The following is an 18294-nucleotide window of genomic DNA, read 5'->3' as shown; positions in this document are numbered from 1 at the left end:
CCAGTTCCATGCCCAACTTCAACAGAATGGCCAAAGTTCATCTGAACAAGAGGCCTGAGAGTATCCTATATCTGTCTGCATTTATGATGGTCTTATGAATGCAGAGAAATACCAAAACAGTTAACAGGAAAGCAGTTCATTAGTACAACAATTAAGTTGCTGTAGGGTAACTAATATAACAAGGAAGGAGAATATTAAAAGAAGCAGGGTTAAGGACCTTCTCATGGCATTCACTGTATCTGACTATTCTGGCTGCCTCAACCTTCTTAAATGCCAGAAAGTCTAGAAATATTAAGCAGTATGGGGACTTCTGCATTTACAATATAAGTGTTATAAGTAAAATATTTATAGTTTGAGCCATCCAACTGTTTTTAACTTGGAACACATAAAAGAAGGCAGATTTCTTGTAGTCACTTTTCCCACTTAAAAACCAGGATATCCAAAGAAAAACAACAACAACACAGAGATACCACTAATTTAAGATTCCCAAGGTGCAGGTCAGCAAGAATTGTCTATTTATCCCTATAAAGTTTAGATATTATGGACAGTGTCAGAATTGTAAGATAGCTTACTGTGAGCATATTCTTAATTAAGTGTTAAGATAGGTCATGCTTTTAACTGCACTCTACAGCCTGAATCAGTTAGAGCTTGCCTGGAAAGTGGTATTCAGCTGGATATACCTCCATCATTTGAGAAAACAGCAAAGAAAATATTGTATTGCCAGTACAGAATTACACAATATCAAGAAAAGCCATTGTACTGTGAATGAGGTACAATTGCACATGTCACATGACCTGCCCTTCCTGGGCACATACCTTGTTCAACACAAGTGTCTCTAGGTTACTAAAACAGCTTTTTTACTCCTCAGGACACCAGCCTGTAAATATTGGACAGTCCTGGATGCTTCTCTTAAACTCAGGAAGCAGCAACCAAAACAACAAGAAGAGCCCTTTTTTTTTTTCCAATTTGGTAAAAAGCTCAATAATTCAAGAGCCCTAATGCATGTGAATATGAGATTGTCCTTAATAAATAATGTGAAACCACAGTTTTTGTAACACCTATTTTAAGAACATGCACACACAATGATTTGTAATGTGATACACATATACTTCAGGACATTCACATACTTTTCACATACACTGTTTCCTCACACTTTACATGTATGTTTGCACCATTGTCTTCCTGGCTTTCACTCCTAAGTTTTCTCTCTCTCTCTGGAGGATGCTAGGGAGAGTTACCCAAGGTGTCAAGTTTTGTTTATTTTTGGGCTTTTACACATTCACCATTTATTGAAAATAATCAAGAGGGCCTTTTTTTTTTTTTTTAAACCTTGCAATTGTGGCATCGGGAGACACAAAGAAATCCTTAAAGAGCCACATGCAGCTCTGGAGCCGCAGATTGGATGCCTGTCTTACCTCAATTTCAAGGATCTACTGAATTACTATGCCACTGACTTCTGGGTTGGAAAAAAACACTTGACTTTTATTTAACCAGATCAAAAAAAACCCCACACTCCTCACTGACCTGACCCTCACCCAAACAAAACCTTCAGCACACAACCAAGAAGCAGCCCCCCGCACATACTGAACCCCCACCACTTTGGTCTCAGACTGGGATCCTTTGGGGACCAAAACAATGGGTTCAGTGTGAAGTTTAGGGGATGCTCGGGAGTAGGGTAGGGATGCAGAGTCTGGGTGGGAGGTAGGAGTGGGGTCTGGAACTGAGGGAGGGTGGAAGAGTGGGGTGAGGGTGTGGGGTCTGGCTGGGAGTGGGGGATGTAGGTGAGGAGGGCACCTACCTGGTTCTAGCCACAGCATCCCCCATGTGGTTGTGCCTCTAATGGGAGAGGGGAGCCCTGAGTCTGTCAGGCCTGAATCAAGCCACGCTGCAAGCAGTATATTTACCACTCCACTTTAAAAGATGTACTCCCTGTTGAAGGAAAAGGCCTAGGACCCCTTGAACTGTTGAGGTAAATGTGTGGTGGCATGGGTGCTGTTAGAGAGGGATTTGGATTTAACCATCGTATGTTATTCCAGGAGGAAGATTTGCTACAAATAGATGGTATCCACCTAATGGAGAGAGAGAGAGAGAACAACATCTTTGCATGCAGACTCACTAAGCTAGTGAGGAAAGATTTAAAGTAGGTTTATCCAGGGGAGCGTAACCTAAGCTCTGAGGTCAGTGGGATACCAGGAGGAAACACAAGGAAGACAGTGCAACAAGGGAGGCCTCCTGATTCATACTGAAAAAGTAGGGCATTTGGATAGTTATTTTAGGTGCCTGCTCATGAATGCAAAAAGCCTGGGAACCAAACAGGGAGAATTGGAAGTCCTGGCACAGTCAAGGAAAGAGGAAAAGAGGATTGAGGGAAGTGATTATTCCTATTTATTTGGCACTGATGAGAAATCTGAAGTACTGCATCTATTTTGCACCCCCCCCCATTGCAAAAAAGATGTTGACAAATTGAAGAGAGCCTAGTAACAAAAAAAATGATTGGGATGGGGTGGGTTACATGACTTATGAGGTGAGGCTGAGGGATTTAGTTGGCATGAAGGTAAGAGTAAGGGGGAAGATTTCAGAGTAGCCTTCATCTATCTGAAAGGGGTGGAGGACTCCCACAGAGGATGGAGCCAGGCCATTCTCAGTGACATGAGATGATAAGACAAGGAACAAAGGTCTTAAGTTGCCGTGGGGGGGTGGTGGTGGTGTAGGTTGGATATTAGGAAAAAAAAATTGCACTAAGAAGGTGGTGAAGCATTAGAGTGGGTGACTAAGGCTATGTCTACACAACATGATACAATCAAATTTATTAAAAATGGATTTTATAATGCCAGTTTTTTAAATTCAGTTTTGAGTATCCTTACTTCCCACAGGCTCCCAAGAAATTTGACAAATTGCTTCCATGCTGAAATCACCAAACATGGACTGTTGCAGCAGTGCATTGTGGGAACCTATCCCACAGTTCCCTGAGCCCCACATTCTGAGTCACAAGCCAGGTGCAGCAGAGCTGTCAGTTTCCCGGGTCCCTGCAGCTTGGGGGACCTGGGAAACTAACAGTGCAGTCGCCCTGGTCAGTTTCCCAGCTCCCAGTAGAAATGGGGAGCTGCAAGCCAGATGCAGTGCACAGCTTTGTGGGATACATACTGGACACTTGTGGAGGCTAATAAATTTGAATGAAACACATGGCACTTTCACAGTAGCCTTTATTCGACATTTTAAACTTGAGATTCATGCTGTATTTGTCCGTTAATATCAACTTTTTTTATTGATATTCGGGCAGACTAAATCAAGCTAATTACATTTACAGTGAAGACTGAGACCTTTTAATGTCGAGTTAACGCCTTTAAATTCTATTTTATCTTGTAGTGTAGACACAGCCTTCGAGAGGGGATGGAATCTTCATCCTTAGAAGTTTTTAAGGCCAGGCTTGAAAAAAACCCTACTGGAATGATTATGTTGAGGTTGGTCCTGCTCTGAGCAATGGATTGAACTAAAAGACCTCTTGAGAGCTCTTCCAACCCTGATCACCTATGATTCTATGTGTTATAACTCCAACAGAAATTATGAGATGGATGCAGTATTTACTTGGTCAAGTCTTCTGGCCTGTTATAAAGGAGATCAGATTACAAATCCCTTCCATCTTCAAAATCAAATCTGTGAATGAATATATTTCAGCTTACTTCTATCCAGTGACATTATGTAACTTAATAAAAATTGAATGGTAAGATTCCATTTTACAGTAAACTCTTTCATAGCCAGCAGCCCTGGGACCGGGAGGTTGCCGGATATTCGATAATAGAGATGCATACCTAACAATGCATAACAGTAAAGAAAAAGCAAGATTAGATATGAAGAAACAAAAAAGTGTATGCAGAGTACTCTATTTACCAAAACCAGTAGTATTGTAGACTTAACTTATACTGTATTTGGTGTATTCACTCGCATCATACTGTACTTACAGAAAATGTAACCAAAATTTACTTATGGTTAAAATGCTGGTTATTTGAGAGCTCTGGATATGAAAGAGTTTTCTGTATTTATTCTTGATAAAATAGAACAATATTCCCCCCCCATGTATTTGCAAACATTACACATCTGCATTTTAAATGACCATCACTGAAAACAAATAGCTTATACAAGACAAAACCTAATATTTCAAATTCTAAATTTTAGAACTTAGTTTGCATCTAAAACTTTATTCAAGGATGTAAGCCATCAAATATGAAATGATATTTTTTGCATAGTTGGCAGAAATGGGGAGGTAGAAACGTTCATTTCTTTAAGTTCTATGTTTTTTTGGTGTAGAAGTTGTATGCCTCTATAAAATACATACCGTGAAAGTGATCCTATTAGATTACTACAGTGTATCATAAGGTTAAAATTTAAGATGGTAACATCTACTGTTTTATTATGTGTACTGCACCTACGCAGGCTAATGAACCCTGGGAATTGGTTTCTACTGGCCAAACAATGTTTAATACTGAAATGAGAAATATTTTAAAACCATATGGTTAACACTCATATTCCCACGAGAGGTTTCTAAGGATCACTGATGTATGAGTGGGTCCAACAGGAGATTTTCTCCAAATCACTACTTGAACCAGGTTCAGAATCTCCCCCTTATCAATGCTCCTTCTCTCAAATGGACTATCACACTGGATAGCTTTCAAAGTTCTCATGTTCTTGACACCAACATCATGTTGATCAGAGAGGGAGTATATCCAGAGGCTACTGTAGGCACACAGGAAGCAGGACTCCCACATTCTTCTACCTGATTGCCATGGACTCACACTGGGCAAGTCATTTAATCACTACCCTTCAGTTTGCCTATTTATCAAACTGGTGGAACAATGCTTATTTACCTCAAGGACTGATGAATCTTTGTAAGTCAGTCTGGGATTCTTGAAGGGTAAAATGTTATTTAAGTGTGAAGTATTGTACATTCCTTATTTCAAATAGAATGAAGCAGACAAATTTCATCTGACACTTATGGAGCTCTTCAAGCCCCAGTCATGCCAATGTGATATTGTTGTTTCCATAGTAACTAATAATGTTCACCAAATATAAAAAAAACAAAGAGTAAAATCCACAACAGAATACAAAAGCATTGAATGCCATAAACAAAATATATGATATTGTGGTGTAATATTATCGTCACTCAGGAACACAAGCATTCTTCATGGCAACAAGAAGTCCTGTGGCACCTTATAGACTAACATATTTTGGAGCACAAGCTTTCATGTCAGAGAAAGAAGGTCTTTGCCCATGAAAGCTTATGTTCCAAAATATCCGTTAGTCTACAAGGTGCCACAGGACTTCTTGCTGTTTTTGAAGATACAGACTAACATGGCTACCTCTGATTCTTTATGTCAGAACTACTGTATTTCACCATAACTGACAAATAATTCTTCCTGAATATTAGTGGTACCTTTCTCTTATTATTTAAAATATCTCAACACCTTTTATATTTCACATGTACTCATTCATTGAATACACTCCTTTTATCTCAGCAGACATGGAATAAACTGATTACAATAAACTCTTGTTCATCTGGTATTTGATCAGCCAGAACTCTCAGGTAACTGGCATAATGTGGCTTTGCTCCCTTTTCTCCCCAGCCCCAGGCAGTCTGGGGTGCTGTGTGAGCCCCCAAGGTGAGCAGGTTTATTGGTTGTGCTTTGCTCGGAGTTGTAAGGTGAGTCTGGCTGCACCACTGCTGCTCTTCCTAGCGCCAGCTGGGTGCTCACGGGTCCCTGGTGTTCAGGAAGGGGGAGGGCTGCAGGGTGGCAGTCAGGGGCTCTCCGCACCGTGGTCACCAAGCCACGCAGCAATTGCTGAGCCCTGCCAGCAGCTCCCACTGTCCCCACCGAAAGCTTAACAGGGCAGAGATGGCGGGGGCGGGGGGGAAGCTGGCACTCAGGCAGAAGAGCTGAACTTTCTTATGGGGGGAGGGGGGGCGCATTGACACCACCTGTGCCTCCCCACAGCTAATATCAATAAATCAGAATATTTGCATGTCCAGCAACCTCCCGGTCATAGGGTTGCTAGATACAAAAGAGTTAATGTATTTTGCATTTCTGACCACCTCACTTGCCCTCTGCCAACTAATTCGTTTACAAAACTCCAATTCAAGCATTCCAAAAACTCATCTGTGACAAGCTTAAAAAGGAATGTTCTTAATGTAAACTAGCTAAGTTGTAATAAATTCTTAGTGAAAACAAGGGAGTCTACGCTCTTCTCATTAGTTTAATAGGTGGAATTAAAGAATATGTGCCTTCCCATAAAGCCTAACAACAAAGTTTTAAATAAAAAAAATACAATTTTAGCCATCGATATTTTAGATACATAACATGCTGTGTCCAGCTGAGGTCGCTGTAATTATTCATGCAAGAAAAGTTATATACCTATTTAAGTGTTTGTAGGTTTAGGGTCTTAATTTTCAGTAGTTTGAATTTTACAAAACATCTACAATCAATAAAGATAATCCACTAGTAGCAACATTTAGGATAAATAGTGTTCATAGTTAAGTTTCTTATTCATTTTAATTTACAGAGTCAATAACACATTTTCAAATTAGCTTTACAAAGGCTTAATTAAGACTCTTTCAAAGTATTTAAGGAAAGTAAAACTATCTGAATCTACAAAACCTCAATTTCCTTACCTCCACAACATGGTGAAACAGCAAACCAACATCAAATAAAACTAAAACAAACCTTACATTTTATAAACACTGCACATGACATGTAAGCATTTTTCCTGTGGGCAGGGGACATAGGAAAATAAGATGGTTCAAGGAGCTCAGTAATAACATAGAGTGGATTCTTGCCAGGGTTCACATTTTCATAAAATGTGATTTTTATATTCGAGGGCACAACTGCACAACCAGCTGGACATTTTACTCTTTGCATGTGCAACTCTGGTAACTGTTAGAACAAATTATGTACAAATAATTATAAAAATCTAGGTCTCAAATCAAGTCTAGTCGCAGTAGTTGCATGATACATCAAACGAAGCAGGTGAGAAATAAGTTGAAAAAAATCAGTCTAGTTCTTACTGGACAAGTATTCATAATCACAAAACCTCCTTAATAATTGGTACTTTTCACAGGAATCTCTGCAAACACAGATACGCAACACGCCACGGACCACATCAAATTAGTTACTGGAGCTGGCTGCTCCGGAAGAAGACTGAGCAAGGGCGGGTGGATGAAGCTTGTACACATAATGCAAGTATGAGACCAGGGTGGCAGTACACTTTACAGCGCCGCTGAACAATCTGACACATCGCACAAGCATCACAGTCATCACTTTCTCGTTTTTTTTCCCTCACCCAACCAACTCTACTGTAAAACTGCAGCCAGCCCGGGAACCGGGCTACTGCCCCACTCCTCGGCCTGACCGGGCTCCCATCACAGTCAGTCTTTATACTTTGGTTCAGTGGCTCGCAGCGCCCCCATTAGGCTAATTACTCCAGCCACCAGCTTGCAACCCCCCAGAGGCTCCGAGCCGACCTTGCACGTGCTGCATATACCTTGCGGGCGTTTAATCCCAGCAGACCTACAGCCCCCTTCCAGCAGCAAGTCTTGCAGCCGTCCGGTACGCTTCTTGCTGCAAGGACAGATAAACCCAACTCGGGAGGGGGAGGGGGAGGGGGCGGGGGGGGTGGAAACTACCTCCCTGTGCGAAATGAGCCCTGTTCTGCTCCCCAGGCGAGTGAGGGAAGGGGCCCCTGCGAGAGGCACGGGGCTGGTTGGGACCTACCATTTCGATGATCTTGGTCTTTCTGCGCGTCTTCTTCTTCATGGTGAAGATGTACTGAGCCAGGACGACTCCCCCCACCAGGACGCACACGCTGGCGCTAGCCACCGCTCCCATTTTAGCCACCGCTGTCCTGTCCATGGCGACCCCACCCCCTCCAGGAAGTCTCCCGAACCCCTGCGACCCCTACGCGAGGCGCGCGAGCGATAGTAGGAGCCAGACGATTCCAGACAGAACGAAAGCGGGGGAGGATATTGGGAAAGACCATCCGGGGGGTGTCATTCGAGCCTTCTTCCCCACCAAGACATATTGTGGCACTTCCAAGCTCATTTGTTCCTCAATACGTCAAAAGAGACACGCAACTGAAATGGCTCCGCGGCCGGCCACTCTCGGAAGAGGGGTGCCTCACTCCCCTCCTGCAGGAAGTGGTACAGCCTCACCCGCTCGTGGCTTTAAAACTACATTTCCCGAGATGCTCCAAGGCAGGTGCCTCCCTCGCTTCCAGTCACCCGTTTGTTGAGGGGGGGAGAGGAGCGGGGTTGGTTGTTAAAGCACTATGACAACGGGCGCGAAGATGGCCGGCGGACCGGAGGTGTTAGTGCCCCTGGCAGCCTCCCCTTGAGCAGTGGCAGTCCTCGGGGCTGCGAACAGTGAGGGCTCCGCCGCTTGGTGCCTGCGCTTCCCGCCTGGTGATCCCCGTCCTCAAGGCGTCCCCGCTTCCGCCGCCGGGAGCCTCGGGGCGGGCACCCGCGAAGCCCCAGGGCCGAGCCGGGAGCTCCGCACCTCCCTGGTATAGACGTGTCCTTCGCCGGGGCAGCGATTCCAGCGCGGGTACGTGGGGTGCGAGGGGCGCCGCGGGACGCATCTGCTGGACCTCCCGTTTGGCTCCTTCAGTGCCGTTAATCTCGGGAGCTTTAAACCCGGCTCTGCAGCGGCTGGGTGATGGAGACGGAGCAGTCCCATGTAGTGCCAACCCGTCCCGTCCCCTCCTATCCCGTCCCGTGACCCTCTTGTTGCTGTCTCAGACATTCAACACTCACCTCACAGTGATGAGAAGCAGACAACATTACCTTAAAAATCAATAGGACACGAGGGAAAATAACCCCCAGATCTTCTTTCCTACCCCTCCCGCAATTTTCTTCTCTCTCCAGTGACTGAGCTATTAACACGAAATGCTCTGCGATGCTCTCTGCATGAATGTTGATTTATGTAAAGTAGAAGTTTATCCAGTTTGGTTGCGTGTTGGTGCTTGTCCTTCAATAGTTCATATTTTGGAGATTTATAGCTTCAGTGCGGGCAACGGGCTGTATGTTTGTTTTGTGTAGGGTGGTGGTATTTGTAGTGGTCTAATGAAGATAATAACAATGTTTGAGTGTCAAGGCAACAGGAGTCATAGAAGTTCTTTTTTAAAAATAGTGAAAATTAAATATTAAAATAATGAAGAATTAATTTAAAATTTATGTGTTCTGTATGATGTTTAAACCTAATTGTTGAGATTCATTCCTGTCTCTGATGCATTAAAGAGTCAACAAATAGTTTTAAACAATGGGACTCTTATACATTATCACAGTGTCTACGAAAGTATTATTCTTTCGCCAGTCTTCTCTTCCTTCCCCCCTCTCCCTCCCTGCCCCAGATTATGGCAGGCAGGTAGAGCGCAAATCCGCTTTTCTACTATCGGAGTGTCTCATTAGTGCAACGAGGACATCTTCTTCAAGGCTGTAATTCAGTAGTGGTCTGGATGCTGATCTGTTCTTATGTTGGTGTGCTCTGAGAAATAAGCTGCTGTTCAGAAGAGCTAGATAAAGCTGATGATTCTTGTGATCCTTAGAGAAGAAACCACCTTTGATCACCCACCACCACTCAGTCGTTAGGCTGATACTCTCCTATGGGATAATTACAGTGCTAAGTAACTGCAAGGATAATTTTTTTTTCACATAAAAGATGCTAAAATAATGTAAGTAGTCAACTAGATTAATTTTCAAGAGACATTTTTGGAAAATGGTTCGTCTGTTTAACTGAGAAATGTCTTTTATTAGTGATAGCCAGGTCCTGAAATAAGTTCTTTGATATATAATTATGCACAAGCAGCTCTGCAAATACAGTTAAATTATTTATGGCTTGCTCCATTTCATGGTGTTCTTAAGCAGTATTGTTGAAGTCCTTAAAATGGACATACCAGAACTTTTATACCTACCACTATTTGTTTTTAAACAGACAGATTTTGTGTGGACTTCCCATCTCCTACCTTAATTTTCTGTCATATGCTGTTAACTTGTGAATCATGTACAAATGGCTATCGTTTTTGAAAAACATGCTCTATTCGTATATCTATGGAAAGAATATTGTATCATAAGACCATCAGAATGGTCATATAAGGTCAGGCCAATGGTCTGTGAAGTCCAGTATCCTGTCTTATGGTGGTAGCGAATCATAGAATCATAGAAGAGTAGGACTGGAAGGGACCTCAAGAGGCCATCGAGTCCAGCCCCCTGCCCTCATGGCAGGACCAAGCACTTTCTAGACCATCCCTGAAAGCCATCTATCTAACCTCTTCTTAAATATCTCCAGTGATGGAGATTCTACCACCTCCCTTGGCAATTCGTTCCAGTGTTTGATCACCCTGACAGTTAGGAACTTTTTCCTAATGTCCAACCTGAACCTCCCCTGCTGCAATTTCAGTCCATTGCCTCTTGTTCTATCCTCAGAGGCAAGGAAGAACAAGTTCCCTCCCTCTGCCTTATGACACCCTTTTAGATACCTGAAAACTGCTATCATGTTCCCCCTCAATCTTCTCTTTTCCAAACTAAACAAGCCCAATTCTTTCAGCCTTTCTTCATAGGTCATGTTCTCTAGACCTTTGATCATTCTCGCTCTCCTCTGGACCCTCTCCAATTTCTCCACATCCTTCCTGAACTGCGGTGCCCAGAACTGGACACAATACTCCAGCTGAGGCCTAACCAGCGCAGAGTAGAGTGGGAGAATGACTTCTCGTGTCTTGTTCACAACACACCTGTTAATGCATCCTAGAATCATGTTTGTCTTTTTCGCAACAGCATCACACTGTTGACTCATATTTAGCTTGTGGTCCACTATAACCCCTAGATCCCTTTCTGCTGTACTCATTCCTAGGCAGTCCTTTCCCATTCTGTATGTGTGACACTGATTGTTCCTTCCTAAGTGGAGCACTTTGTATTTGTCCTTATTAAACTTCATCCTGTTTACCTCAGCCCATTTCTCCAGTTTATCCAGATCCTTTTGAATTATGACCCTGTCCTCCAAAGAAGTTGCAACCCCTCCCAGCTTGGTATCATCTGCAAACTTAATAAGTGTACTTTCTATGTCAATATCTAAATCGTTAATGAAGATATTGAACAGAACCAGTCCTAAAACAGACCCCTGCGGAACCCCACTAGTTATACTCTTCCAGCCGGATTGAAAACCATTAATAACCACTCTCTGGGTATGGTTATCCAGCCAGTTGTTCACCCACCTTATAGTAGCCCCATCTAAGTTGTATTTGCATAGTTTATTGATAAGTATATTATGTGAGACCGTGTCAAATGCTTTACTGAAGTCTAGGTATACCACACCCACCGCTTCTCCCTTATCCACAAGACTCGTTATTCTATCAAAAAAAGCTATTAGATTGGTTTGACATGATCTGTTTTTAACAAAACCATGCTGGCTGTTCCCTAGCACCTTACCACCTTCCAATTGCTTGCAGATGATTTCTTTAATTCAAACGGAATGAGCAGAGCAAAGTCATTATCAAGTGATCATTATTCCTTGATGCCCAGTCAGGGGCTTAGATACACCTAGGCAGCAGTGAGCAAACTTTTTATGTCCAGCCCCACTTTTTATTCCTGCAGTTAGCAGAATCCTCCCCCAATCCATCTGATGTAATCCGAACTGACAAATTTTGGTTGTGTTAATGTGGGGGGAGGGACTTTTGGCATGTGTAAGAAAATAAGTACATAGAATGTATAATCATTATTAATAGATATATAAAGGTGAATACACATGGATAAAGCCAGTAACATATTTCAACATTTTTAATGAGATGGGTGAGCCAGAGACCCAGCAGCCAATCCTCCTGTGCCCCCTTATGAAATTTCACATCCCACTAGGGGGGATGCCTACTGCCTCCTACTTTTCTCACCCCGATCTAAAGCATGGGGTTGCAGTCCTGACCATTTTGATCACCCTGTTCTCTGTGAATTTATCTAATTCTTTTTTGAACTCAGGCTGCATCTTCACTAGGAGAAAACTTTGAACTTAAGGTAGTTAGCTTGATATTACCACATGACTGTCTTCAGTGTAAATACCATTAGCTCGATTTAGGGTGCACTAATCTGAAGATTACAAAATTGCAGTTACCTAATGGGTATAGCACCAAGTTCGATTAAAGGCTGGTGTGGAAGCACCACATCTTAAAATCGAATTCATTAGCCTCCAGAGGTGTCCTATATGTAACCCACAATGCCCCTCGCTGCTCCACTCTGGCCTCTGCTCTCCAGTAACAGGAAGATTGTGAATTTCCAAGTGGGAGGAGCAAGCCTTTAGCTGTGGGCTCGTATTTATATGAGACTGAGAAGTGTCTTTCTTTCTTTCTTTCTTTGCTATTAGCGCTGTGAACTTCCCCACAGGCACCACACGGTCTGGGTCTTTCCTTTGCTCTGCCGCATCACATGATTAGCCCCCAACCCAATGAAAGGATGTGCCTGCCATTCGGTGCTGACCACCTTCCAGGCAGCACCATGTCATAGATCGTGTGCGTTTAGGGTTCCAAGGGCGGGACGGATAATCGGGGGGGCTTGCAGCCACCATGGGGAGGTCTCCCCCAGCCGATAAGATACTGGGGGGCTTGCTGCTGCCATGGGGAAGTCTTCCTCAATGGCTAAGATATTTGAGGGCTTGCTGCTGGTGGGGGGAAGTCTCCCCCGACAGCTAAGATATTTGGAGGACCACCTCAATTGGGCCCAATAAACCCCCCACCCCCATGACCATACCAGGTCTTGCAGCTGCTGTGGGGAAGCTTTCTCTGGTGGCTAAGGGGCTTGCTGCTGCCAGAGGGAAGTCTCCCCTGCTGGCTAAGATACACGGGGGGAATACTTCAGTAGTCGCAGATCACAGCACCCACCCACCCCCCACCAAAAAATGTTTTCGGGAGCTTGCTGTCCATTGCAGACACTTCTGGTTTTATATTTCAGTTATAAAATCTTTTTGCTAACATCTGCTATATGTCTTCATGCTTTGACCCCCTCAGAAACACGGGCAGGAGAGTCCAGTTGAGATTCCTGTTTGCGTTGCACTGAACTTAAATGTTATTTCACTGACATCAACCGTGTTGGCATGATCTGTGAAGTGAAGGGGAAAGTCAAAAATTTTTTTCCTATTTTCTTCTATCCTCTCTCTTCTAACTTTAAAATACAGTCTGTGCCCCTGCATTATTGTCAGGGATCACTTGCAATGATGGAAGGTGGAACACTTAGGCTACGTCTACACTACAGAGCTCTTTTGAAAGGAGCTCTTCTGGAATATCTCTTCCAAAAGAGCCTCTTTTGAAAGAGCGCATCCACACACAAAAACGCAGATCAAAAGAGTGAGCTGCTCTTTCAAAAGAGAGCATCCACACAGCTCTGGCTCTTTCCAAAGAACAGGCCAGGGATAGAAAATGAAGACTGTTCTTTCAAAAGAAGGTCTCTGTGGAGCATCAACGTATGTTTTCTTTCAAAAGAAGGTTTTGGAAGAGGGCACTTTTCTTAAAATGGGAAAGGAAGGTGTTTTCAAAAGAAGCACCACATTCTTTCGATTTACTTTCAAAAGAACACTTTTCGTGTGTAGATGCTCCATGGACTCTTTCAAAAGACTTTTCGAAAGAAGGGGACTCTTTTACAAGAGCTTGCTATTGTAGATGCAGCCTTAGGAGATTGCCAGTTGAGAATACAGTGATTGCACAGAAGCCTTATAGTGCACCAGAAAGCCAAAGACTCTCCCCGTCAGCAACTCTCTTTCCTGAAAAACTTTCCTATCTTCTCTTTCTTCATGCTTTTTGGGGTCCCTGTATTAATTTCTATAAAGTCAAAAATCTTTTTTCCTTGACTTTTCTACCCTCTTTCTTCAAACTTTGAGGGTCCCTGTATTATTTCCAGGGATCAGCGTATTTTCAGGGATCTGGAGGGGAATGAGGACAATGCAATGTGGGAAGATGTCAAAGACCATCGAGCGTACCCAGAATGCTATGGAGTGAGGGAACTGTGGGATAGGTTCCCACAATGCATTAGTGCAACAGTCAATGTTAGCCAATTTAAGTGTGGCAGCAATGAATTGACTTTTTGAGGAGCATGTGGGAACTGAGGATGAGCAAATTCGAACTTACAAATTCCAGAATTGCAAAATCAGTGTTAACGGATTTGAATTTCCCATAGTGTTGACACAGCCTCAGTTACAGTTTTGACAGCATACCCTGGCAATGAGTTCCACAGGGACATCACTTCACCAGTATTTAGAATTCCTGCTTTATTTATTTATACTTCTCTAATATGAAGATGTTGTTATGCTTCTGGAAAGTCTTTCATGGTCTGTATAACTTGTTATGAAAAGTATGGATTTTCCCGTACTTGTTTGTTTCCTTTTCAGTGTGCAGGAGAATGTCTTTATTTAAAGCCCGAGATTGGTGGTCAACAACTCTTGGAGTAAAAGAAGAATTTGATCAAGGGTGTTTATGTGTAGCTGATGTTGACAACAGTGGCAGTGGACAAGGTAAAACAAATTCTGATCTGGCCTTCAGATTTTAAAGGCGACACAAACATGACTGCAAACTCTGCTTACTCCAGCAACATGTGTTAAATGCTTTTGAGCAAAATAAAGGCGGCATTTGGCATATACTACCCTTTTTGCCCCCTCCTCACTTTTGTTGTTGTCATAGTACACTTGGGTACTCCAGAATGCATCATTTCATTGTATGATATTATTGCTTTCAAGATACCCTGCTAGAGCATGGAACATATAAGTGGCATTTTTTTCACACTGTGTGGCAATATTTTAATATCATCTTGTTGTGTATACCATATAAAATAAATGTTAAAAACATTACTATACATATGAAGGGGAAAAACACTTGTCAAGTATTATTGCAAAATCCAATTTTGGACATCATTTGGTGGGAAATTCAAAAATAGCAACTGCTAATTTAATGAAGCTAGTGCTAGGTCTGCCTGCATTTGAAGGTCAGCCTGGGTTTGAAGTAGCTAGGTTTGCCTCTCAGACCTGCTACTAAGGCTTGGTCTACACTAGCTGTGGAAGATCAAACGCTTAGGTTCCATCTTCTGGGGAGCCATTTTGTGAAACGACACATTCTGGGATCAATATCAAACCTGGAACTCCTTGTGAGCCACAAGGATTAAGAAATGTTGGTGGGAGGTGTGCTCCCGTCAACATTCCGCAGTGAGGACAGGGACCAATGTTGATGGCTGCTACACAATTTTAGGTATGCCAATTGCATACCTAAAATCAATTTTGTAGCTGTCAACATTCCTGGTGAGTGTAAATGTAGCCTAAGATAGGAAGAGGAGCAGAGATTCAGAAGTATGTGAATCTTGGAAAATGGAAGGAGAGTGAATGTTTATCCACAGACTAGATATAGAGAAACATGTAAACAAAATCTAGGTTTGTGAAGCACCCTGAAATTGGTGTACCAGACATAGCCTTGAGAAGATAGGATTTTTTTTTTCTGACAGTTAATTATGGTGTTTAAGTTTGCGGTTTTTATTAATTCATCTGTTTTATGATTTGCCTTTAGCTACATTGTTGCTCATCCTGTTGTCTGTAAATATGTTAAAGATGGTCTTTGAGGAGTTAACACCAAAAGTGTGTGTGTGCTTTTTTTTTTTTTTTTTAAAGAGGTAAACCTCTCACATCTGGATAAAAGAAAAAAATCACTGTTTAGGCAAGTTTATCAATGTCAGAAAATATTTTCAAAGAGTGTGTAAATTATATAGCTTTAAAGAGCTAAGGGACGTGAATGTGTCTTCATGACTGTCATCTTTCTCCATTTAATGTGATTTACAGATACACGGAGATACAAATGAATGAGGCAGAGAGTAGAGTGCAGGGGCAGAGGTCACACTGTGAGTCCAATGAATTGTGACCTGAATATTGTTTGCTAAAACAACTAGTACAGTGGCGCCTTAAAGACTAACAATTTTATTATGGCATAAGCTTTTGAAAGTTGCAGTTGTTGCAGTTTGTTTGCTACAGGATAGGTGAAGATAGATGTCTGCTGCTTTGTCTGTGTGAAATGGGTTTTGTGGTACTGTTCCAAATGGTTAAGAGCCTTGGCATCCTCCACTCTGAAACAATCTAATCTTTTGTACTATGACTATATCTATGTGACTTACGGACAAAGTGTGTTTGGTACACCATAGGTGCAATTAGCTGTCTGGAGGAGGTAAACAGTGTGTTTTCTGGGGGTTCTGAGCAGAACTGATCACTGCAGGCAAAGGGGGCTTTCTGTAATCAGTTTTATTTACTTCGGGTGTGAGTTTCTTAAGAATCTTTGCTGACTCTTATTAAATACTGTTTCATAATTAAATAATATTAAGAAACCTGGACCAAATCTACTTTCAAGTTAATGTGAGTTTCATGAATTTGTCAAGTCTGCATGTTATATTTTTGATCCATTGACGGAAAAAGTAATAACTGGGCCTTAGTTTCCCATTTGGAAAGCTTTTATAGCAGGGGTGGGAAAATACTGTCCCATGGGCTGGATCCAGTCTGCTAGAGCTAGTGTTTTGTGGGCCCCCCACCTCTATATTTACTTGTACCTCCATGAGTGTTGGGCAACCAAAGCTTTCATTGGCTGCAGATTGCTGTTTGTGGCCAATAGGATCAGAGGGAAGCAATGTCCTGGTCTGTGGTGCTTCCCACTGCTCCCATTGGCCGTGAACGGTGCCTTGCAGCCAGCGAGAGCCATGATTATCCAATAACTGAACAGACACAGGTATATACAGTGACAGCGGCCTGTCAGCAACTAACCCTAGCAGGCTGCTGCTTTTTTATTGCCCACCCTGTTCTGTGGTGATGAAGGTTTTTAAATATTAACTCTTTGGTGCTTGCCAGGTGAGGAAACTGTTGTCAGATCTTAGACTTGGGAGGAGAACTTTTGGAGGTACTGGCTACACCCAGAGAGTGAATTTTGAATATTAGACTACAGTGTGAGATTTAGTGCCCTCTTGTTTTCACTGTTGAAATATTTCACTCAATTTATCTAGGTTGCAGAATGTCAGCATAGCTGTGTATAAACATCCCATTATTTTAGGGTTACATTTTTAAGCACATATGTGATACATTTATTCCTCTATTTCTAATCTTTGTCTCGTTGGGAATTTTTCTGCAGATAAAATAACTGTTGGCAGTTTCATGGGATATCTTCGCATCTTTAATCCTCACCCTGTAAAACCTGGAGATGGAATGCAGGCTGAAGATTTGCTCCTGGAAGTGCAACTGCGAGATCCAATACTCCAAGTGGAAGTAGGAAAATTTGTTTCGTAAGTAGACAGTCCATGTTGCTGGTACTCATTACACTAATTAGGAGGCTTCAAGCAAATTTATTGTAAAAGCTAACTTGCCTCCCTAAAGACCATCTAGAGAAGTTTTGTAAAGTGTCTGGGGTTTAGGTGTGAGGTATCTCATTTGAATCGACATACTCTTGGCACTGCACTGTTTGACTCTTACAGACATTTAAAAAAACATGAACTCACAATTATGTATTTCATCTATTTATTGTCTTATATGCTGCAGAGCATAAATGGAAGAAATGTTTATGCTCATTAAGGTAAAGGCTTGTTTACGTTAAAGTCCCCGTATGTCTTTTACTTATGTTCTGATGCTACATGTAAACATTGCTGTGCTTCTTTAAAAAAAGTACTGGTCTACTCAAGTATGTGTCAGACATGTTGCTTTGCAAGCTATTTTAATTATAAGCCAACTTTAAGAATAATGCCTATCTTGGTTTCCAATACCCTTAATTTTTAATACTGTACAAATGCACAAATGTCTTATGGTAGGGGAGTGAAACAAAGGTGGTGTTAATATTTATAGTGCAAGAGCTCTTTTCTTTGCAGTAAGTGAGGTCATTTGGTATATAAAGATAAGCAAAATATTTTGCCTGTCTTTGTTTAATGAGGTTTTAATTTTGTATTGTGTATTAACTGATTCAATCAGTTGCTAAAATGTCTCATACAAATTGTAAAGTATTATCTATGCCTAATATATGATGCTCCTCTGAAGTGCCAGTCCCACATTTGCTCCCCGCCCTGCATGATTACTCTCACTAGAACTCATAGTGTTAGCTTGTTAGACAATTGGATCAGGCTGAATCAGACAAAGCTTTTTAGCTTCATGTGCTCATACCTGCAAAATGCCTCTCAGGGATCTACTGAGAACTTGACATGTATTAGCTATGAACTAAAATTTCACACATTTTATTTTGCTGGTACTGAATATCTGAGAATTTGGGAGCATCATCCAAAAA

General features: G+C 42.1%; 2 protein-coding genes across 13 annotated transcripts in view; one reads left to right on the top strand and one right to left on the bottom strand.

Moving 5' to 3' along the window:
- The window catches only part of NT5C3A (5'-nucleotidase, cytosolic IIIA), a 35911-nt gene extending 27998 nt beyond the window's left edge, over positions 1-7913 (bottom strand). For 2 of the 5 annotated variants that reach the window (XM_074988133.1, XM_074988136.1), the window contains exon 1: positions 7761-7913. In XM_074988133.1, coding sequence (XP_074844234.1) covers positions 7761-7898 — 138 coding nt within the window. In that variant the 5' untranslated portion in view covers positions 7899-7913. Of the gene's footprint in view, positions 1-7530; positions 7637-7760 lie in introns of those variants that run through there. The other 3 variants (XM_074988134.1, XM_074988132.1, XM_074988131.1) reach the window with 3 other exon arrangements.
- Positions 7914-7973: 60 nt separating this feature from the next.
- The window catches only part of BBS9 (Bardet-Biedl syndrome 9), a 547267-nt gene continuing 536946 nt past the window's right edge, over positions 7974-18294 (top strand). For 3 of the 8 annotated variants that reach the window (XM_074988125.1, XM_074988119.1, XM_074988122.1), the window contains exons 1-3: positions 7975-8588; positions 14400-14522; positions 17158-17308. In XM_074988125.1, the coding sequence (XP_074844226.1) occupies positions 14411-14522; positions 17158-17308 (263 nt within the window). In that variant the 5' untranslated portion in view covers positions 7975-8588; positions 14400-14410. Of the gene's footprint in view, positions 8589-14399; positions 14523-17157; positions 17309-18294 lie in introns of those variants that run through there. The other 5 variants (XM_074988121.1, XM_074988124.1, XM_074988128.1 and 2 more) reach the window with 4 other exon arrangements.

Source organism: Carettochelys insculpta, chromosome 2, assembly GCF_033958435.1.
Source record: "Carettochelys insculpta isolate YL-2023 chromosome 2, ASM3395843v1, whole genome shotgun sequence".
Lineage (NCBI taxonomy): Eukaryota > Metazoa > Chordata > Testudines > Carettochelyidae > Carettochelys > Carettochelys insculpta.
Note: the sequence above shows the minus strand (reverse complement) of the source record. Positions and strands in the feature narration are given on the sequence as shown.